The sequence below is a fragment of the Verticillium alfalfae genome, genomic scaffold (assembly GCF_000150825.1).
Source record: "Verticillium alfalfae VaMs.102 supercont1.14 genomic scaffold, whole genome shotgun sequence".
Classification (NCBI taxonomy): Eukaryota; Fungi; Ascomycota; class Sordariomycetes; order Glomerellales; family Plectosphaerellaceae; genus Verticillium; species Verticillium alfalfae.
In genome coordinates this window covers 445,615-467,838 of record NW_003315025.1, presented here as the reverse complement: position 1 = coordinate 467,838, position 22,224 = coordinate 445,615, and the positions used below count along the sequence as shown (strand labels likewise).

The 22,224-nt window shown below is 53.7% G+C and overlaps 8 protein-coding genes across 8 annotated transcripts; 4 read left to right on the top strand and 4 right to left on the bottom strand.

The window, feature by feature from the left end:
- Positions 1–617: 617 nt before the first annotated feature.
- Positions 618–1,896, top strand: VDBG_09117 (conserved hypothetical protein; the record flags this gene model as incomplete). Its single annotated transcript, XM_003000576.1, has 2 exons — positions 618–1,158; positions 1,520–1,896. The coding sequence occupies 2 exons, from the start codon at positions 618–620 to the stop codon at positions 1,894–1,896; spliced, it is 918 nt and encodes a 305-aa protein (XP_003000622.1).
- A 1,221-nt stretch (positions 1,897–3,117) lies between these two features.
- On the bottom strand, positions 3,118–4,970 carry VDBG_09116 (conserved hypothetical protein; the record flags this gene model as incomplete). Its single annotated transcript, XM_003000575.1, has 2 exons — positions 3,118–4,590; positions 4,845–4,970. 2 exons carry the CDS (start codon positions 4,968–4,970, stop codon positions 3,118–3,120), a joined length of 1,599 nt encoding a protein of 532 aa, XP_003000621.1.
- A 2,239-nt stretch (positions 4,971–7,209) lies between these two features.
- Positions 7,210–10,284, top strand: VDBG_09115 (predicted protein; the record flags this gene model as incomplete). Its single annotated transcript, XM_003000574.1, has 1 exon — positions 7,210–10,284. The coding sequence occupies one exon, from the start codon at positions 7,210–7,212 to the stop codon at positions 10,282–10,284; it is 3,075 nt and encodes a 1,024-aa protein (XP_003000620.1).
- Positions 10,285–12,297: 2,013 nt separating this feature from the next.
- VDBG_09114 (ankyrin repeat and protein kinase domain-containing protein) lies at positions 12,298–14,634 on the bottom strand (the record flags this gene model as incomplete). The annotated part of the gene is made up of 1 exon (XM_003000573.1): positions 12,298–14,634. The coding sequence occupies one exon, from the start codon at positions 14,632–14,634 to the stop codon at positions 12,298–12,300; it is 2,337 nt and encodes a 778-aa protein (XP_003000619.1).
- Positions 14,635–14,926: 292 nt separating this feature from the next.
- Positions 14,927–16,196, bottom strand: VDBG_09113 (conserved hypothetical protein; the record flags this gene model as incomplete). Its single annotated transcript, XM_003000572.1, has 2 exons — positions 14,927–16,096; positions 16,167–16,196. The coding sequence occupies 2 exons, from the start codon at positions 16,194–16,196 to the stop codon at positions 14,927–14,929; spliced, it is 1,200 nt and encodes a 399-aa protein (XP_003000618.1).
- Positions 16,197–16,736: 540 nt separating this feature from the next.
- Positions 16,737–17,615, top strand: VDBG_09112 (conserved hypothetical protein; the record flags this gene model as incomplete). The annotated part of the gene is made up of 1 exon (XM_003000571.1): positions 16,737–17,615. The coding sequence occupies one exon, from the start codon at positions 16,737–16,739 to the stop codon at positions 17,613–17,615; it is 879 nt and encodes a 292-aa protein (XP_003000617.1).
- A 450-nt stretch (positions 17,616–18,065) lies between these two features.
- VDBG_09111 (quinate permease) lies at positions 18,066–20,033 on the bottom strand (the record flags this gene model as incomplete). The annotated part of the gene is made up of 5 exons (XM_003000570.1): positions 18,066–18,507; positions 18,566–18,950; positions 19,014–19,175; positions 19,228–19,683; positions 19,817–20,033. The coding sequence occupies 5 exons, from the start codon at positions 20,031–20,033 to the stop codon at positions 18,066–18,068; spliced, it is 1,662 nt and encodes a 553-aa protein (XP_003000616.1).
- Positions 20,034–20,639: 606 nt separating this feature from the next.
- Positions 20,640–22,079, top strand: VDBG_09110 (glycosyl hydrolase; the record flags this gene model as incomplete). The annotated part of the gene is made up of 1 exon (XM_003000569.1): positions 20,640–22,079. One exon carries the CDS (start codon positions 20,699–20,701, stop codon positions 21,842–21,844), a length of 1,146 nt encoding a protein of 381 aa, XP_003000615.1.
- Between the last annotated feature and the right edge of the window lie 145 nt (positions 22,080–22,224).

Below are 22,224 nucleotides of genomic sequence, written 5' to 3'. Positions count from 1 at the left end.
ACTTGGGAAAAGCAAGGAGGCATGATCCACTCCACCACGAGAGGACGGCAGTGGTGTGCATGGTTCGATGGTTGAAAGTTTCTTGATAGGAAAACAACGTGGTTTGTCAGTTTGTGCCGTGCGATGGCCATTTCTGTACAAGGGCGCTGCTTGAACCTGTTCGCACACGTGGAAATGCCCACGCTGCCAGGAACACGTCGAGTCATCCCCCCTGCTGAAATGTCATAATCTTCAAGGGCCAGCAGAGGACGAACTCAGCTCTGGCAACCATCCCCCACGGTCAACACGAGGGACAAAGACCGGCCAAGGGTCGGGTTACAGCCTCTGACGGCAGCTTCAACCTTCCCCCCTACTCGGAGCTTTCAGTCTGTCCGCTATGGCAACCTGCCTCCTCACCGGTTTACATGGTACTTACGGCAACTTTCCCGGCTCTGTCAACAAGCGGAACAGGTCTCAAGTGGTTCGGACGAGATTATACATTACTAGCAACAATCGCATGAGCCCCAAACGTTGGATGTTGATCCCTAAACCCTCTTTTCTCCTTCGTCAAGCTACAGTGCTCTGATTGTTAGATCTTTGCTGGGCATATACCTACGACCTATTCTCCCTCCCTCATCATGGCCGTCGTCAAACCCCCGAACCCGCTACCACCGGACGAAAATATCAACCCATCGCTGATTGGCATATCTGGTACGCTTATAGCCTTTGTCATCATCACCAGCATCCTCCGCTTGTGGGTGCGTCTCGCGCGCCGCAACCTGGGATGGGACGACTACACCATGGCCATGGTGACGGTCCTCGCCACGGCTCGATTCGGAGTACAGGTTGCGCAGGGTACATTTGGAAACGGGCGACACAGGTGGTACCTCGAGAAACACGATTATCAGACTAGCAACATGTTGGGCTGGTTCGCGCAGATTCTCCTGTTCGCAAGCATCTGCTTGCTCAAGTGTTCGATCATGCTTCTTCTCCTACGCATCAAGAACACGAAGCCGCTGAAAATCACCCTGTATAGCGTTATGGCTGGGCTTGTTGTGACGAACTTTGGCTGTATCATCATCCTGCTGGCGGAGTGTGATCCTGTCTCGGCGTACTGGACAGGTGTTGGCACGTGCTGGGAACCAAAGATTCGGATCTACTCGATCTATCTGACGATCTGTATGTTGCGGGCCCCTCCCCTCTCAAACATTGTATGGATCACCACTGACCCATCCACCTGTGCGCAGCCTACTCGGTGCTGACGGATCTTCTCTGCTCGTTCCTCCCGCTAGTCGTTGTATGGAATGTTCAAATTCCATTCAAGACTAAGGTTTCTGTCTGCTGCCTCATGGGGCTCGGCCTGATGTGAGTCGAAGGCCTGTTGGGTACATGTTGCGGTTCATGTCGCTGATGATCTGCAGCGCCACTGGATTTGGTATAGTGAGGGCATCATCGTTAGGCCTCGTCACGTCGGATCTCAGTTGTATGTTCACCACACGGCTGTTGTACCTGTTGTTTGCTAACCACAAGGACCACGCAGGGGTATATGCCAGAACCGCCATCTATTCCAATGCCGAGCTGTTCCTGGGTATCATCGCCGCCAACGTTGCCCTGTCTCGCCAGATCTATGTCTATTTTTTTGGCGAGAAAGAAACCCCGACCAACTCCTCCTACGCCCCAAACTCGCAATCTCGCTCCGCCTACTTGGCGAGCAAGCTCCGTGGAGACAACGTTGGGCGCCCTGAGACGTATGTCCAGGCGGGGCGCAGGGGATCGAACGCCAAAAGCGACCACAGTGACATCCCACTGGAGCCTGGTATCCAGAAGAGAACCGAGGTCTGGATCTCAGAGGAAGATTTGGACAGTGATGGACCGGCAGATGGAAAGAACAGGCAGCAGACCGGATGGACGCGGTAGGCGAAGGCCTATGGACAAGCCAAACTTAAAAGGCCTGTCCTCATACAATCATCCCTTGGCCTACATACCTACATAGCAGGTGTTTCATCGCCGACGAGCCAGTTGCCATTCCTCAGGAGAGCCTACTGGCGGCTCAGTTATGGGACCTGCATTCTGGAGCAGCTAATGCGGGACACACGGCCGGAGAAGCAGATATTAGAATCTAATCCAAGAATTCGGAGCCGTTCATCAGCAGGGGTTGGATGCTTTGCAGATGTGGTAGCCACGTCATGAGAACATGGAATTGCTTTCCAGGATCAGTGATGCGAGGGCGAAGCTTCCTTCCAACCCCTTGATTGCCTGGTCAGCGATGCGCATCAAGGTGTCAAACGTGGACCTGCGAGTCCATGAGTTGGTGAGGGCCTCCTCATACAGTTTGACGTAAAGCACTAGTAATTCTGCGAACGGCAGTCGACTGGCGATCGATTTCAGCGACCTACTAGCTTCTTTTGGTACCTTATCTTGGTATCAGCGCAGCTCCTTCGGCTCCCGCGGCGCCATGTTGGCGAAGCGGTCAGTAGCGTGACAAGGCTCACGTAGCGTTTCCCGATTAGCGTTTGTGTCGGATAAATTGCTGTCAGAACCTACCTAAGCTTTCTAAGGAACACCAACGGTCTGGTCTGCCTCATAGGTTCTACGAGGACAAGGCAAATTGACCACAGCAGGAATGAAGAGCTGGTGCGGTAATTTACGTCCCTCGCTCGTTGCAAGGGAATTCTCACACCAAGGGGGCACGCAATGCTAAAGCTAAACTGCCGGAAGGCAAATAATGGCATGTTTAGTTGCCTCAGACCACATCTTCTACCCCACTGGATTCATGTGAGACATTTCAGTCAGGATTCTGGAACGGCCTGCCTACCTTTTTGACAGGTACTACAGGGATTGGAGGCTAGGGCGGGAGTCAGGGCCCTAAGTGAGTTGATGAACCTGGTCAACAGTTGAGGATTAAGCGGCTTCTGCACCAAAGTCGAGTGGAGGCCGCTACTGTTGACACATCGGAGCGGCTTCCGGCTCCGAAATTAGGTTCAGTCACGCCATGCAAAGAAACATATGAACGGAATGTGGAAAGTTTCTTTCTTCGTATGTGGCTCATGATTCATTTTCCCCCACGACTGTCAATTCCATGGGTCCTAGGCGCAGAATAGGGCGCGCCTATGTTTACTAGTAGAGGGCGCGCAATCTTCAAGGGGGGAGGACCGTGGGCACAGGGGGACGGGTGGTCGTCCGGGGGAGCTCAGGCACCTCCGTCTTGGGAATACAAGCGCAGGCGCTGCTGACGCGCTCGACGACATCGCGGTTCTCGCCACCGCAGGCCTTGGCGGCGTAGGACGGCACGAGCTTTTCGTCGGTCTCCTGGCGGACGGTGAAGTTACCACAGAACTCAATCGAATCCTCGAGACGGCCGGGGATGTGCGAGGCGCGGAGGGCGCGCATGCAGTTGTTGGAGCTGCACTTGGGGGGCTTGGGGCACGTCTTGGAGGTCAGCTTGACGACGAAGCTGCCGCGCTCAATGGTGTGGACGAAGATGAAGCCGGACTTGAAGTTGGCGTACGAAGACCACGAGCCGGTGAAGGCGACCACGCCGCCGCCGGGCGCCTCATCGTCCTCGGGGTGGATATCAAAGTGGCCGACCTCGCAGATGCTGGCACCGGTAGGGTCCTTGGTAACGCTGCTGGTGTCGAGAACGTTGAGGCCGTTGCCGTAGTTGGACTGGTAGAGGAGACCGTTGACGATGTACTGGTTGTGGTCAATGGAGCGAGTCTTGCCAGCGTAGTTTCCAGTGTAGACGGGCTTCTCGAGGTCACGGATGTCGAATATGTGGGTGGTGGGAAGACCCTTGGTCATGGGACCGACCTTGGCGTCGCGCTCATCAAACTCGTCGTCGAGGAAGAGGTACTCCTGCCATGTCTCATTGTTGACGACGCCCTGGTGGATGTACTCGGCGCCAGGGAAGTCGGAGATGGAGATGATGTTGGTGACGTTACCGACCTTGTTCGTCACGTCGTAAATGGTGAGAGTGTCCTCGTTGTAGCCGTAGCAGATATCACGGCCGTAGTAGCGTGTGTCGGGGCCACGGTACACGAGACATTCGGCGTCGTGAACGTAGCCGTCGCCGGCAGCGCACCCAGGGCTAGTGACGTTTGTTGGGTCGCTGATGTCAAGGAAGATCAACCCGCCACGGCAGGGCAGGTTGTCTCGGACACGAATGGTTGCGTTGCCACCGACGGAGCCAGCAGCGATGGCGTAGTTGAGCTCGTGGTTGACCACAATGTTGTGGGTACGGCCGACAGGAAGCTCGTCCCAGTGACCGGTCAGATCGGCCTGCGTGAAGTTCTTGGGGTTGGCAGGGTCAAGGTCGAGGACCTTCTTCATGTCGAAGAACTGGACGCCATGCTTGATGGCCTCAGAGCCAATGACAACAATGTCGCCGACGATACGAATCTCACGCCAGTTGGAGCCAATGGCGTCGTACTGCGGAAGACGACCAACGTAGCTGAGCTTGCCCTCTTTGGTGATCTCAGCAAAGGCGGTCCCGTCGTACTGGCCAATGGCAACGAATTCACGGCCATCGGCAGAAGTCCAACCCCAGGAGGAGGAGCCACGGCCACCCCAGCTGCCGAGCTGCTCGTGGGTCAGGAAGTGGTAGAGGTCAATCTGTAGAATAACCGTCATTAATGGTCTGAGTTGATTTGAGAAGGAAGAGGGTAGCTCCATACATTGCTACACCTGAAGGTGTTAAGAGGGTCGCCAGGAATGGCGGCAGCGAACCCGTTCACGCAAGGAGTATAACCAAGCTCAGGGAAGCGCGCGGCGTCCATTTCACCATTGGCCATCTCAGCCTCCCACTGGGCCTGAAAAGCTTGTTAGCATCAGCCATGTTGGGAAGGGACGTGCTGAAGGGAACAAACCATCTTGATGCCCATGATGCGGTGGTGAACCTCACCCGAGGCGTATTGTTCCTTGGAACCGGCGCCAGCCGCGCTGGCCAGGCCAGCCACGGCAGAACCGAGGACGGCAGAAGTAAGACGGACCATGTTGACGATGTCGGTATTGAAGTAAACCCAATGAAGAGTACCAGGAGGACGATGCGACTTCGATAGGGTGATAGAACGCGATGCTACCACCCGGGACTGTCGATCTTTATGTACCTGGAGTACCTGTTGATCACCTTCCTCTCAGAGACGATTGCCATGGAGTTCTCAAGGTCCTTTGGGACTCCGCCAGACCGGCGTGGCAAGCATCGGGGTGGAGAATGCCATGGCCACGATGATGAGGAGGCTGGCGGATTATCGAGCTCGTCGCCAGTGTTTTCTTCGACCGACGCCGGCGAGACGCAAGCACGTAAGACGCGATGCTACAGTAGTGGGCTTGGCAGGTGACAAGTCTCGAGATAAGCAGGCCCTGGTTGGCGACCCCGCCGGACTTGAATATCTTGGCATGAGGAGCTCTCGAGAAGCGATCATCTGCTTGGCTGCCAGCTTTCGGCAGGTCACTGAATCCTTTAGCCACCTGCTTGTTCGGGAAGGTGCCCAACGCCTAGCTCACGATTGACCCGGTAAGCTTATTCTTATTCTGTGGTGCCTGCAGACGCCTCTTGCAGTCCTGTGCGGGGGCTTTCCTTCGTGAGATCCATGCTCAGCCACGCCGTGACTCGGGGCAGCTTGCCCGCCCGGGGTTATTCGCCGGCGTGATTCGCGGCTTTTGGGGAGATTTAGATGACGTACGGGGCCTCCGGGCTCACCGGCAGGGCTACCCAGCGCTCTGGCATCGATTTAGGACATGGCGCAATGCTGCGACCGAAAGACGAGTTCTCGGGTTTATGAGATTGAGGAATATTTAACTCGTGTTCCTGCCAGCAAGAGACTTCTGTCGCCGTAATTCAATCTGTTGTATAACGAACATCATGCTAGTGCTCCTGATGTCTTCAATCACGTGCCTTGGCATGAGTGCGCAGCCTGGGCACACCTCATCGCGTACTGTGAGCACGCTGCGAGAGTTCCAAGAGTACCGGCTTCGTTCATTACCGACAGGGTTGTCTGAACCTTGCCATGCTCGGAGGGCGATGAACGTGAGCTCTTACCACAACAATTTGCATCTGTCGGGCCATGGGCAAGACGTCACACATGGATGCGTTCAGCTCACTAGGAGAGCGTATCGCATTAGTTCTCAGGCGACTGTAGATCAAGTCCGCCTGGCACGACGTCCGTTATTGGCGCTGCTTCAGAGGAAGAGACCCCAGACTGATGTTTCTAGACGTACAACGTTAACGGGAACACAGTCTTCGATGCGATCTTTCGAGACAATGACCGAGAAGCCTATTTGCTATTGTCCCACTCAGCCAGTTCCGATGGCGTCTCCGAGAGATCATAGCTCGGTGGTAAGCCGAATCGGATGTCGATTATCATTAAGCACTGGCCACGAGGTTTTTCAGTCACCGTCGACACGCCAGTTTCAAATCACGGTTATGTCGGACTGTAGGCCCAAGGTGACCAAGAGCTGACCCATCTGCACCGTCAGCCTGGATGCACGATCAAGATAGGCTACAGGGATGGCTCAGCCTAGACAAAGAATGGTCTCTACCAGCAGCAAGGTCAAAGTTGCCTTGTGAAGGCCAGCTGGACAAGCCAAAAGGGGATAGCATCAGCCTGTTCAAGTATCAGTCAGGTGAACCCTGAAAATACCATGTGATGAACCTGCGAGAACAGATTCACACACGGGCTAGACCAGGCTCCATGACGCCAGGAGGATAACGCAACCATTCGAAAAATAGGCACGCATCTCAGCGTCAAGACTTTCAAACACGAGCTCAGCCCTGGGCGAAAGGGCGTCCCAAATAACTTCATCCCACAGGTCCAGGACTTTTGCATGTTTCCAAAGTTACATTGCCGAAGGCTGAGTGGTCAACACAATTTCAGCCACCGCCATATTGTCGTTGTTGCCTATCAAGTGGCTTCTCGGTGTGCTGTCTTTCATCAATAGGATTTGTCCCTGGGCGTCGCAATGGCGTCGGGGTCAGCCGCGTGAGTAGCCGCAGCTGAAGTCCGAAGGGCTGCAGCGTGGGAGCGAACTGTAAGTCAGCTGGATGCATCGCGAAAGCTTCGCCCAGATTATTTTGACGACGAGGACCCTTTGATGATATAAATTACAAAGGTTTCAGAGAATTATGGGGAGAGCCTCACGTTGCCGATCTACATCTGATACTTCCTCCAACGTTGTTTTCAACATTACTTGTATACCACCCCACCCAGTATCGTCTGTTCTGCTATTATCAATATGCGCACCGAAGTACACAAGACCAAGGACAATTCAGTCTGTGTGTCGCTTCACTTCGATACAAAGGGTCTGACCTTGAGCCAGACGCCCTTCGGCGTCATTGTCAAGCTCGAGGATCTGAACAGCACTGGAGAGCCTGGCACTCCCGCCCTCCCACGAACTCAGTTGCGCCTTGCTCTCCCCGAACCTTTCTGGCCTGGCAGTCTAAAGATTGTCGAGGAAAAATGGGAGCTTGTCGCGGACGCGGGGACGCTGGTCGTTCCCGCGCAACAGTACCGGCCAGGCGGCGGCGGAGAGTTTCAAGGTTCCCGTCCTGCCGGAGACACGACGCTCCACTGCGCCGGTGACTGCACCTGCCGGTCCATTCATCGCCCTGACCGGTCCCCGGTTGACGAGAAGGATAAACTGCCAGCTTCCCCTTTCGCGCCACCGATCCCCGAAGCCTACGTGGAGGCAGCCAAGAATCCACCACACATTGTACAAGCTGTCCGCATTGAGACCATAGGGGCTAACCGCATTGCCGTCGTTGAGGTGACGCCCATCCGGTATACACTTAAGGGCCAGTTGGAGCTGTGCACACATGTCCAGCTTGCCATCGACGCTGTCAAGACGGCATGCATGACAGACAAAGACCAAAACGAAGCGATTGCCGAGTTCTCCAAGATCTATGGCAAAGATGTCGACAAGAGTCGTGTTATTCCCGAGCCAGAGCGTTTTATCAGTGGTGCTGCCGAGGCGTCACGCCTTCGGGATATGGCGATCTCACAGGTCATCAACCCCATCGTGATCGGCAGCATTCGTCGGGACTGGCCCATCATTGAGCTGCGAAGCGACTACCTCATCATCACGGATGATGTGACCTGGGACCCCGTGGCTATCGCTCCTGGAGTTTCTCGACCGGGCCTTATCAAGGAGTTTGAGCGTCTCGCTGAAGCCAAGCGCGCCCGTGGTATTTCCACTAGGGTCGTCTCGATCACAGATATCGTAGCGGGTCGCTGGGGTAACTTCCGCGCTGGATCTCGTGATCTCCAGGAGGTCATCCGTCGGTTCCTCAAGGATGTCCGCACCCGCTGGGGCGTCAACTGGCTTCTTCTCGGCGGTGACACGAGCATTGTTCCTGTGCGTCGAGTGGCGGGTGCGCTCGAGGGTGGAATTGAGCCTCCGCTGACGGTCAATCCGCCTGCCAACAACAAGTCTTTCTGGACAGGCTCTCATCTTCGCATCCACGCCGTGAACCCCGGTACCTGGTGGGGTGCGAGCACGGACAACCTGCTTGTCAGACCCGACACGGGAGCTCTCATCCGGTACGACGCGGCTGGTACTTCGAGCAGCACGTCGCCCGGTTGGTACTTTACAACAGCCGACGACTACGCCACGCGAAGCGCAACGCCGACCAATTTTGTTCGTGTCGAGGGCCCATCGTCGCTGGTGAACGCTGGGCTGCAGTTCATCTATGCCTGGAACACGCTGCCAACCGACTTCTACTATGCCAGTCTTACCAGCTGGGTTGTACGAACAAGACCGGTTAGGTTCGGGCCAGTCACTTTCCAAATGCCCTACGTGTACACGCCACCACATGATTGGGATGCTATTGGGAACGGCGTTTACGGCCAATTCCGTCTTGACGGCTCTGATATTGATGGAGTTAACCTGCAGACCGAGCTCAGTGTTGGCCGTGCTCCAGTTGAGACCGCAGCCGAGGCCAACACCTTTGTGAATAAGACGCTGGCATACGAGAGACTCGGCCGCCTGGGTTGGCGGGCGGCAAACCGCCAGTGGCCTCGTGATCTGGTTCTCGCAGCCGCAGATTGGGGATCCCGCGCTGTTTTCTGGCCAACGGGCAATGCCGTTCCCGCCAACGGACAGTATAGTCACGATGCTACACAGTCGCGGTCCCTGCTCAAGAGAGACGCAGCACCAGACTCTTTTGCCTGGGATGTCATCGCGCGTATCACCGAGGACGATCGGCGAGTTCTTCCTTACAAGACGGACGCGAATCCTGTAGTTCGAGGCTGGTATTTTGCTACGTCGGCCACAGATTCGTCTCCAAGCAGATTCCAAATGAATATCTTCGGCACGCGCATCAGTTGGCCTATGCGAAGCCCTTGGGTCATCATCCATGGCTCCCTTGCCGAGCGCACACCTCAGATGTATGAATTCAATCCCCGTGGCGCTGACGGCTCCATGGCCGACCAGGAAATCCTCCGCAAGCAGATCCGCAGCGAACTGCCCGGTATCGACCGCCATCAGCGCTTCTACGAAGACGAGTTTGACTTGCCTTTTATCGATCGCATCGCTGCTCCGGTAGATTTTTTGACTGTCTCGAATCTCCGCTCTGCTCTCGATGCAGCCCCGCACATCGTCTCGCTCTCTGGCCACGGCAATAGCAACGGCTGCTGTTCACTGTCCGTGAACACGGCGAGCAACCTCACCAATGGACCCCTTGGCTTCATCGCCTATGCCGACTCCTGCCTGACCAACCAGTTTGACGAGGAGGACTCCATGAGCGAGGCTCTCATTAAGAATCCCAACGGCGGCGCGGTCGCCTACATTGGCAATACGCGCTTCTCCTGGATCGGCGTGGGAGATAATTTCCAACGCGCCTTCTTCCATCGCCTGACTGCCACACGTCATCTTGGATTGCTGAATGACAGCCGTCTTGCCACCTTCGGTACGTCTGGCTTCATAGCTGGCGCCGATCGCTGGGCCATATACACGCTTAATCTCCTTGGAGACCCCGAGTTGAGGGTGTATCGGGCGGCCATTCCATCTCTCAGGCTACCGCTCATCAAGGTCAAGCTGCGAGAGCCGTTCATCCGGATCCTTGGGGAGCGCAAGGTCCCGACTGGACCACCTGTGTTTGGCGATCCTTCCCGGTCAAGGGGGCGCTGGTACATGTGCGACAAGGGCCGAAGCTTGAGTTTACAGGGGTTACGGATGCCGATGGTGTCGTGTTCTTGCCTGAGGGGAGATTTGAGAAGGGTGAACTGGAGGTCACGGCTTCGCACGATGAGTATGCTGTCGTGGCTGACATTGTGCAAGCCGAGGGTTGACGCTAGGTGGTTCGAGATATAGGTTCGCCAACTTAACATAACAAATTGTAAGAATTCGAGACGAGTTTGACCGGGTTTTGACCATGCACGGGCTCCATGTTGCTTCGCTGCATGCTAACAAGACGTCGTCCTCTTCAGGGCGTCAAATCTGTTCACATCTCGATTTACGTGGCGAACGATGCTGAGTGCTTTTCCCACAGACTTGGCCATACCACCGGCTCCGGCGTAAGATCGCCTACGGCAATCTCTTGTATCCAGGACTGACGCTGCAGATCAGCCGCCGCTGGCGCCTGCTTCAATCAAAACACTGCATTGTGACAACGCTGGCGATTTGGTGTCTCCAATTTGACAGCGCGTATAGCGATCCGCTGAGGAGATGCCTAGCCAAACATCCAGACCACAGTGTAAGACACCAATGCAGCGGCTCATTCTAGGCCCGACCCGCAGAAGTGGCGTCAAATAGTATGCAATCGACGGAGCGAGGTCGCCGACGATAATGCTGTGAAAGACAGGCTAGCCTATGCAACTTGGGGTAAATGGCATTTTGATCGCTGTTCCAGCTGGTATGGTTTTGCGTATGGCCGTGGCGGGATCTGCATCCCAGAGGTCAAATGCAGACAACAGAGGTTCTGAGGCCACGCTGAGCGACCAGAGCCCGCTAAACATTCCCAAATCAGATTCGGAGGCTCATTGATCGAGTATTGTTTGAAATAGGAAAAGCGTTTGAATGGCGGCTATGTACTCCTCTCACCCTCGCATCATGGCGTTTTGGCGTTGAGATCGTCTGGTGAATGTTGCCATACTTGGGGCCAAGTCCTGCACAATTTGCTTGCTAGTGAGTCTGGTGATGAAACAGACTGCGGATTGGCTGTACACTCAGGAGTCACCGTGATCTAGCTGCTCTGTAGGGAGCGGTTGTGACTATAAAACAATCCGATGCCCACCAGCTATCGTTGCATCAACCAACAAATTGTAACGAACACCTATCTTCTATCTTACAACATCGAAAATGCGTACCTCGATTCTCTTCGTCATTGCCAGCGCCGTTATGGCCCTTGCTGCTCCCACCGCCGATAACGACGTGACCCCGGCCACTCTTGAGGCTCGCCAGGGCTTGGGCTGCGTCTATGGCAACAACCAGTGCCCGGCCAAGTGCAGGGCCCTGTATGGCAGGGCATGCACCAACTCATACGTTAGTTGAACCTCGACTTCCCTTATGCTCTGTTCCTTCGCTTATCTGTCTTGCAGTGCAACGCACCATCTCAGCCACCTTACGGAAGCTGCATTTGCCGCTGCTAGACTTTTCACTATTCTGTGAGGTGGTCTCTCTGGTCATTCATGGAAGCAGCATCGCGAAACACCATGAGTTTGCATCACGACTATCTATCTACTTACTCATGTGGTGGCATAAAATAGCCTCGGATAGCCTCAGGTTAAAGATCAATAAAGGAGAATGACTGATTGATTCTGCCTTGAACATGGAAACTAAATGTGCTGAGGATACGCTACCTATCTTGATGGTTAAGTCTTTGGGGGCTAAGAATCTGTCCACATGACGGCGAGCTTGCTACCCTGCCTTGCTATGCTGGTAGTCTTCGAGGGTCTTTTCAGAATGTCACTTGGAATTGATGATCCTCAAACAATGACAGTACCAACAGCTATCTCACTGCATTATTCACCATTAATCTTATCTACTTTCCTATCGGGGGCCAGAGATTGCTTGATTCAATGGGTTGTGAGTTATGAACTCTGTTTAACAAACTATGACCTCTAGCACTAAACACCAGCTAACAAGCATATGATCCAAAGAGCCGTCCCAAAATATCTCAATGCTCTTAGTACAGTCAACTCGTAGACGTCGGTCTTCTCAATATTCAATCCGCGCCCCCATGCACAAGCCAAATGCCTACCGAGAGGGACATGCACGCCTTTCGAGACACAAAGGGGTTTAGAAGGGATGTCATAGAATTAAAGACACGTGTTTTTAAGTGTCGTTCGTCGTGAAGATGCAAACAAAAGCACCGCTTCCGCCTCCCTAATGGTCTGTTTGGGTCACGATACTGTGCCCAGTTGAGCGCCTTGATCCGTATGCTGGCGGGGCCTCGTCCGCATCCTGGCTACCGGACGGCTCAGTCAACTTCGTGGATGATCCTGCTTGTGATGCACGCCTTGACCCGGTATTCTGTCTTTGCTCGAGCGCCACTAACAGCTCCCTCTGCCCCGAAGTTCCCGCGAGAAATATGGCCTGGTCCAAGGTTCCGAACCCCTGATTTAGAAACATGTCCACCATTTCCCTCTTGCCTGTCTCGACCGCTTTCGAGAATCCTGCCTTGAGAGGGTCCCTCTCTTTGAACCACTTATTGTCTCGGTCTTGGTGCTCTAGCATGATGCGCATCGCATCCACCTTGTCATGGTTGAGCGCATACTCGAACGGTGACTTTGGCGAATTCGGACTCGCCGCCACGGTGATGTGCGGATCTGCCCCGCCTTCCAATAACACGCGCACGAGTTCAATCTTATCATGCTTGATGCAGTGGCCTAGCGGCATATTGGATAGATACCCCCACGGCAGCGAGTGTTTGTTTGGGTTGGCGCCGGCCTTGAGAAGCAGTCGCATCAGCTCAGACTTTTCGCCCTCACTCGAAACGGACTGTTTCGCAACTACAGTGAGGAAGTGCGTCCCCGAGTGGTTCGATATGGTGGCGGCGGCGCCATGCTTGAGTAGGAGGCGTGCGATATGAAGCTTGTCTTGCTGAACAGCGAGGAGTAAGCCGGCGCGGCCCGTAATGTCTCGGGAGTCGGCGTCGGCCCCCGCCTCGAGAAGCATCGTGACAATCTCAAGCGAGCCACTGGAGATAGCGTTGACGAGCACGGGGGCGCTCTTGACGTCCTTGCCGTCTGGATTTGCGTTGGAAGCGAGCAGCAGACGTAGGAGATCAATGTTGCCCGAGTTGACGGCCATGGAGAGGGGACACCCGTTTGCCCCGGCGCGGGCGTTCACGTCGGCGCCATTGTCGATGAGAAGCTTGACCATGTCGAGCTGCTTGTTTGCCACTGCGACGCCCAGTAGGGGCTGGCCGGTGATGTTGGTAGCTGAAATTTTGGCGCCATGGTCGAGGAGAAGGCGGACAGCAGGAAGGTCTTTGCGCTGGACGGCAGCGACCAGGACGTGTCGACCAACGGCGCTGACAGCGTTGGGGTCTGCGCCGTGCTCTAAAAGCAGGGCGACTGAGGCAAGCGGAGCCTTCTCGACTGTCCCAATGAAGTGGGGAGTTCCGATGGTGTTGCTGGCCTTCGGATCGGCGCCATGGCTGAGGAGAACCTTCAAAATGTCGGTATATCCAGCCTCAGCAGCGTGGAACAACGGCGGCATGTTCTTGATCGAGTCTTTCGTGGTGATCTTTGCGTAATTATCAATGAGAAAATTGACGGCGTCGAGGCGATTTGCAAGAATAGCGCTGATCAACGGGGTGTATCCCTTCTCATTATGGCCGTTGATGTTGGCGCCCTCGCCGAGAAGGCCCTTGATTTGCGGGATGTTACCAATAGCCGCAGCGTGACAAAGTGGTGTCACGAGGGGTTCGATAGGATTGATTTTGGAGGAAAGCGTCTTGAAAATATTGTTGAACCCGCCAAAGACGCCTTTCGCTCTGGCTGACTTGGCCTTCGACTTACCCTTCCGTTGCCTCAAGTCATGATAAAGGGGAACCTCAGGCTGTGCATCGTCTTGCTGGTGCCCGACGTCACAACTTGGTGTTGTAGCAACATGAGTTGATGAGCTAGCAACAGCTGTATCGTAGTCAGGAAGCACGCCTTGTTTATCCGACGGTATTGATGGTTCAGGTGCCGCAGGAGCTGGTCCTGGGTGTGACAAGTGAAACTCAGCCATGAGTCGTTCGATGTCTTCGAGTTTGGTCTCAAGCGCCGCGAAGACTCCCTGCTGCTGTTCCCCGTCTTCCAGGTGTACAATGTCTTGAAAGGCAAATACAGTCTCAATGTGAAGCCTCCACAGCTCCGCAGCGTCAGTAAAGGGTTGTAGTTCTGATTGTTCTCGTGCCGAGGCTGACAAGGCTGCCTCCAAGTCAGTTGTCACGCCACCGAGGAGTAGTTCGCATGAGGACATGGACGACGAGATTTGTCGTCGAACTTGTTCACGGAGATTGGCCGCACTGGCCAGGTTTGCCGAAAGCTCCTCCGCGCCTTGTGACAGTGCGTTCACGATGGACGCCAGCTCCCTCAGCTCATCGTGAATGAGGCTCCCGGCGTTCGTCTGCGCCGCCAACTTCTCGAATCCGATGCTCAATTGAGCGCTGCGGTTGGCGACGGTCGAACATTGCGACGAGAGTTGAATGCCAGGTGGTACCCCCTCCATGATAAGTATGTTGGCGCTCGGAGCTTCGATGTCGGTGTCGTCGTGCCTCGGTCGGGGCAATGACGTTGTTTGTGTAGAGATAAGACGCACGTCTGCGCTGACGCGCGATTCATGATTTGATAGTTCTGCTGATCTGAAGGTACCGACTGTACCAGGCACTTCCGGGTACTCCAGAGATCAGAGTCCACAACCAATCTAAGGCCTCGCTCGGCGCAAGCTTACGTGGAGGTCGCACTGCCCCATCCCCATCGCTCAGCCGCATGTACAATACAGGCGACTGAGACGAAGGCGGCTAGGGCTGATGCTGGCGGGTTTCCCCGCCCATGTCAGGCCCCGTCAAGTACTGACTTGACGGGATCTTGTCCCATGACTTGGGCTCTGCTGGATCTTGGAGGACTTTGAGCCAACCACCGACGGCGAGGGAGACATAGACTGCGTCCCAGCGCGGGCCGTCGCCGAAACAAATGAAATGGTTCGCCAGGGAAATGACAATGATGCTGAACAAGTAGGCGTCCTCATCTGTGCCGTTACCCTGCGCGACAGCGCTCATGCGGTCAACTTCATCTTCAGTCATGTGACTCTTCAGCATGACTTCGACATCCTCGAGCGATTTCCACATGGAAGGCGGCTTTCCTTGGGACGCAGCAGCGTCCGTGGCTTGACGGCGCATGTCGGCGAGCTCAGAAGAAGAATTTTCGCGGGATTGCTCCTGGAGGCGAACAAAGGTATATCCTTTTCGTTTGTAGTCCAGGCGAGACTGAGCGAGAGACATCAGAAATGTCTCATCCTTCATCACGGACTGGAGTGAGAAAATGTGCCGGAGCGACGCGGTGGCGGGCGACGTGGTGGTGGAAGCATTGTCTGAGGCATCACTGATCGCGCGTGCCTGGTTGTGTTCTTTCCAGAGAGCAACCGTTCTCGTGATGCAGCTCCAGAAGATGGCACCAGTAATGGTCTTTGCTTTGTCGCCAATGTAAGGTAGTATGTCTTCTGGCGGGTCAAAGAGACGAACGAGCCGATCAGTGTCATTCCAGAGGCCATAATCGAGACGTGGACTCATACGGCCGCTACCCAGCGATAGGACTGACCAGTGGCCCTGGTGCTGTCCTACAGCGTGAGACAGGCCTTGCGGGACCGAGGACACGGCCTGAATGGGCGTGTCGTGGGGGTTTGGTTCAGGGGTCTGCTGCCGAGCTTGGGCACTGTTCGAGAGCCCTGCTTCGAGCGAGATCACGGGCTCCGAGTTCGACTGCAGCTCGGGTAATCCAGCCGCTTGACGAGCACGATTGAGGACTTTACTGAGGTCGCCGACAAGTAGCCCCCGACTCCTGAGAGCAATGTCAATATCTTCGATGGCTTTCCTCAAAGCTGTGTTCTCGTCTTGCAGAATCTGAACCTTATTTGCGTGTCGCTTCCGGTACTCTCGCTGGGCGATCACTCCCCTTTCACGGCGACTTGCTGCCTGTTACCTTCGTTATCACCGTTGCTGATGATCATCCGAACCAGATGGGTTGACTTGGCAATGCACTTACGTCGGCAGCTTTGTTGTCCCGGCTCGCCATCCTGTTTGATTGATCGTAGGGCTGGAGTCCAAACGTTGATAACGTTACTCAGGTTTGAGCTGGGCTAACGTTGGCCGCCATCAGATTTTAGGTTGGTGGCAGCGCACGTCAGACTATAGTATCCACTTGCCATTAATAATCGACATGGAGCAAATATGACACCGTGAAGCGTTATCATAACGTTGCCAACCAGGCGACCACACCGGAGTCTTACGGTCTGATCCATCTCACCCGTATGACCGGAGGAACTTTGGTATAGAGCATATTCATTGCTTGCTATGCAGGAGCTCAGTGATTGGAAATGGCAGCTGCTTCTGATGCGGGCGAACATTGGTCATGTCACACGGTTCATCATCAGAGATGGCGCAATCCCAGGTTTTCGAGTAACAGATTGCTGCCATGCACCGGCGTATAAAAGAAGGGAAAATCTCACTCAAAGGCAGTGATGAATAATAGAGCTTGGGTACTCGCTTTGCCATCATCTAACCTTGACGCCGTCATCCAAGTACGTCTTCACTACATTACCTGCAATCCAGTACCATGGCTTCTCCTAATCCCACCAAAATATACCGCACCAAGACCTATGAAGCCATTTCTCCTCTTCGCCCTGAGCTCTCCACCTCCGAGAAGAATGCTTTGATAACTGGGGCTGCCAGTCCTGGAATCGGCAGCGCCATAGCCAAGTCTCTCGCCCAATCCAATGTCGCGAATCTGGCCCTCCTTGGCCGCACTCTTAAGACCCTTGAGATTACTAAAGCCAGCATCGAGGCTCTGAAAACAGACACCAAGATTCACATCTACGTTGTCGACGTCGCGGACGCCTCTGCAGTTGACGCTGCCCTCAAAGCCTACACCGAGGCTATCGAAGGCAAAATCGATATCCTCATCGCCAACGCCGGCTACATGCCTGACCTGACGACCATTGCCGAAGCCGCGCCCACCGACTGGTGGCGTGCCTTTGAAGTAGCAATCAAGGGCAACTTTAACCTTCTTCGCGCCTTTCTCCCTGTTGCTGCTCCTGGCGCGGGTGTTATCCACATCTCGACGGCAGCGGTCTACTTGCCGTATATGGAAACATTTTCGGCCTATCGCGCTTCGAAGATAGGGGGCACCAAGTTGTTTGAGTACTTCCATCACGAGAACCCGAACCTCTTCGTGCTGCAGATTCATCCTGGTCTCATTGGTGGCACGGCCATGGCTGCCAAGTTTGGGCACAAAGCCGTTGACCTAGGGCTAGCGTTTGATGATGTCAGCCTGCCTGCCGATTTTGTTGTGTGGGCTACGAGCGATGAAGCAAAGTTCTTGAATGGGAAGTTTGTATGTGTCAATTGGGATGTTGATGAGCTGAAAGCTATGAGAAGTAAGATCGAGGCTGCTGATAAAACTCTCCCTGTCATGGGCTTGCTTGGGTGGGACTAGATTTGCGACGTTAGATGGCTAGCAGCCCGATGCCATTAGGGCAAGATTCTTTCATAACATGACTTGACTTCGGCAGTATGGCAAAATTAACAGTGCTGAGAACGTCACCTGCGCCATATTCTCTGATTGTTCAAGATTCACTCGAGCTCAGCCTTGGTTTCACTACTACAGCTTGTCGATACGACCTCGAGTTTCACGCCAGACCGGTTCATTATACAGATGATTATAAAAAACCTCGTTTCGCACCAAATAAATAGTCGGGCTCTGCAGCTTCTGCGACTGTTCATCCGCTCAGCACCGTTCTTGATTGCTCCTTCTCGAGAGGCAGTCGTATTCAATATCTCCGCTACCAGGGGCACCTGCGATATCTTTATGCCCTCTTAACACATTCAACAACAAATGCGCCAATCTGAGATGCCTGATAACCATGGGACTGCGGCACTCATGAATCTACACCCGCTTCTCCGCCTCCCGTTCTTCAACCATCGAGACATGCGTGCCATCATTCTTGTCCTCTCGAGCGAGCTGTTCCTGAACATCGTGGCGTACCAGTTCATCGCTCGTAGGATACGCCCGCCGGAACATCGACCACAGCGAATGCGAGAAGAGGTCGTCCATAGACTCCATGCTCCTGCCCTTCAGCTCGGGCAAACAGAAGTAAATAAAACCGACACCAATGAATGTGATGATAGAGAAGAAGAGAAAGGTTCCGTAGCCCATGGTACGCATCATGTGGGGCGTTGCAGAAGTGATGCCATAGTTCACAATCCAGTTGGTGAACAGACAGAACGACATGCAGACTGATCGGATACGAGCCGGAAAGATTTCGGCAGCAACAACGTACGGAGCTACGCAGTGACCGAAAGACCATCCGACAGCGTAAAGATAAATCCTGTTACTTATCAGCACTCATCTCTCTATCAAGTGTGCAGGACGCAGTCATCACTAACCAGATGATTCCAACGTAGCCACCAGCTGAGGTGCCACCACCTGCCTCGGGATTGGCAAAGCGAATGAAAAGTCCAATGTAAAGCATGGCGCAGGCTTGAATTGTTGCCCCGATCATTAGTGGAAGGCGCCGTCCAACGCGGTCAACGATGAGAGTGACGTAAATAACTGTCGCAACCAATTTGACAAGACCGTAGATGCCAACAGTCAACAGAGAGCTGGAGCCACGAGGCACACCGATCATGGCAAAGATCTCAGGTGCAAAGTAATTCAGTGAATCTGTTCCTGTGCCTTTGTGGAAAATAAACAGCATGACGGCGAGGAAGAAACGACGCCGATTGCTGGCATTCGTGCCAATATCTTTGAAAACGGCAATGTAGTTGTAGCCTAGGTTTGTTAGCGTCTCCTGTCTGCTCGCATATTTGATTTGCATCTGCCAATGCAGCTTACCCTTATACTGGCGTTGTTCATATTCGGCCTGGGCATTGATCTCCATATACTCTTGGTGAACATAAGGGTGATCCGCGGGCAGGCCTCGGAGCTTGCAAAGGTTTTTAAGACCGCGATCTTTCTTTCCTTTCGAAATGAGAGCACGGGGAGTTTCGATCACAACTAGTATATCGTCAGCTGGACCCATCGACAAAACAGCATGACAAAGTCTTACACCAGATAAGGCAGAAGAGAAAAAAACCCGGTATCAATTGAATGCCCAAAGCCAGTTGCCAAGAAGTGTTATCGTTGGGGTCTTGCTTAGGCCACAAGCTCACGGCGTAGTTGACCCAAAAGGCCAGACAGAGCGCCAGGACAATCATGAGGTTGTAGGATGTTGTAAGAGAACCTCGGATAGTCTTTGGGGAGTTTTCTGCGAGATACTGAGGCGCTAACTGCAGATTTCCCTGATTAGCTAAACAGTAGATCTGGCGGAGCATGAGAACCCTCACCATCGAGGTCGCACCGATCGCGATGCCAGCTAGGAGTCTTCCAGCGTACAGCACGTTCAAACGAGGAACTTCTTGCATGGCACACCCGATCAAGAACAAACCGGACATGATTGTCACGGACCTCTTCCTTCCAAGGAAATCGGCACATGGTGCTGCGAGCAATGCACCGGCTGAGCCACCTGCGGCCACTTTCGACTACGTGTCAGAAAATGCGAACATACTTTCTAGAAGCACTTACACATTGCTGCGATGTTCCCCTCTGCGTTGTATAAGGTCAGGCTTGATACTTCGTCGTTTTTGTTACAGACTTACCTCGTTGGTCGACTTCTGATGGCTGCAGGTCGTCGAATCCCATGGCCTTTCGGAACGAGACAAATGTCATGACACCACCGATATTTCCTTGATCGAACCCATAAGAGCAACCCGCCATGGCAATTGTAACTCCAAGAAGAAGGAGTTTCCGGTTAAAGATCTCTTTAGGGTCATTCTTCCATTCTGGAGACGCCCATAGTGAAGTGCCACCACCCATGGCTGGGAAAGATACAGTGGGTATCCGGTAGAAGTCGTTCGTTGATAAAAAGATATGAGACTATGTAGAAATGATTTTAGTGACTAGAACCGAGACCATAGTAATCAAGGCTCTTTTGAGCAATGCTGAAGTAGAACAGTCATATATCCCAACGTCCGTCAACGCCAGTTAATGACTAAGTTGGATACCCCGTGGGAAGCTTCCCCGCATATTCCACTGGCAGGCCAAGGAACATGAGGCGCTTCAAAGCAGACGGCTCGAACTCTGGGTGCCGTCTGCCGCATCGGTCACAATGCCGAGAGTGCACGAAGATCCGGCTTTGTGTCCGAGATTGCCCAGTCTTCCAATGAAAAACAGTGATGACAAAATCAACTGTAACATGCAGCCATGTCACTCTAAGTGTGGAGTTGCATCTAGCAATGTCACTGGAACAGCATCTTAGCTTGAGGCATGAATCGTAGCGTCTCAGCGACTGGCATGTGTCAAATGCTAGTATTGTCAGTCGTCATTCCCGGACTTGGTGCGGAGTATGCATGTCTACGGACTGCAGCACATTGGGAATATTAAGAAACGATGCCTAATCATTACGGATCACAAAAATCCAGCACGCCTCGAATCGAAATAAACCAGCTGTGGATCAGATCACCACGGCGGCCACCAACTTAATGGCGTCCTCTATCGTTCACTTCGACTCGCTACCGGCGACTACTATTCAATCCCATGCCTCCAACCTTCTTCAATTACCCAACAAGACTCTGCTCTGTGCCTGGTTCGGAGGCTCCCAGGAAGGATTACCTGACATCAGTATCTGGCTATCGCGTCAGACCCCAGGGTCAAACGAATGGTCTCCACCGCAAAAGATCTCATCGGACACGGGCCGCAGTTGTCAGAACCCTGTGCTTTTTAGAGCACCCAGGACTGGTCACATATGGCTCTTCCACACTTCACAGGATGCAGGCAACCAGGACGGTGCATTAGTCATGGTTCGGACATCCAGTGACCATGGCGTCACTTGGTCAGAGCCTAGTTATCCGTTTAAAGACTTGAAGGGGGTTTTCGTCCGCCAACCACTCGTTGTTCTCAAAGATGGAACATGGGTTCTACCTGTCTTCCTCTGCCGGTCCGCTGCAGGACAGAGATGGATAGGAAACGACGACATCTCCGCTGTACTTTTCTCACGCGACGATGGCGTGACCTGGGAGGAAAAGAGAGTCCCTGGGGGCATCGGCGCGGTTCATATGAATATTGTGCCGCCTTTTAGGGGACAAGATCAATATGTCGCCTTCTTCCGGAGTCGATGGGCGGACAAGGTGTACCGGTCCACGTCCACAGATGGCATTGACTGGGCATCTCCCGAACCCATCAGTCTGCCAAATCCCAACAGCGGAATTTGCGCTGCCCGTCTTCCATCGGGAAGCATTGCAATCGTCTTCAACAAGTCCGCTGCTGTACCTAATATGACTAGACGGGAAGGTTTGTACGATGATATTACCCCTGAAGGCGACAAACGGCCCAATCAAGTATCCGTGAATGGCAGATCCGCCATTTGGGGTACCCCTCGCAAGGCCTTGACAGTTGGCATCTCGTCAGACCAGGGGATCACATGGAAAACACGGGTTCTGGAGGATGGCGATGGATTCTGCATGACAAACAACTCGGAGAAGAAAGCAAACAGGGAGCTGAGCTATCCAAGTATCTGGACCGAGCAAGATGTCTCACATGCGCCCGTTCATATTGCTTTCACTTTTCATCGCCAACATATCAAGTATGTTCGGATTGAAAATATTGAGCATTGGGTGGACGATGCTTGAGTCCGAGGAAGCGCACAGCTGGTCGCTACACGCCAGGTGGCCCTGCGGAGCCACCGAACAGGGGGGGGCTGAATAGGGGTTGAGGACTACGAGAACGTTTAAATAAAGACTGCTCAGGGCCGAAATTCAGATTTGTTTCGCCCCCTACCTATATTTAATAGCTGCGGACCACATGTAGAAGGCGTGTAGAAGGCGTCTTCACTGCTCTAAATTAAGCAGTTACACCTTTCCTCTGAGCTCATTCTCACTATCGCACGGCTTGTAGCGTGGTCTTGCGGCTTCTATACTGGAAGGAAACCTGTCCAGGAATACTATTGAGGTACATGACTGGGTTGTCAATCATCTACATGTAGAGTTTGCGCTCAAAAGTGACGGGGTCT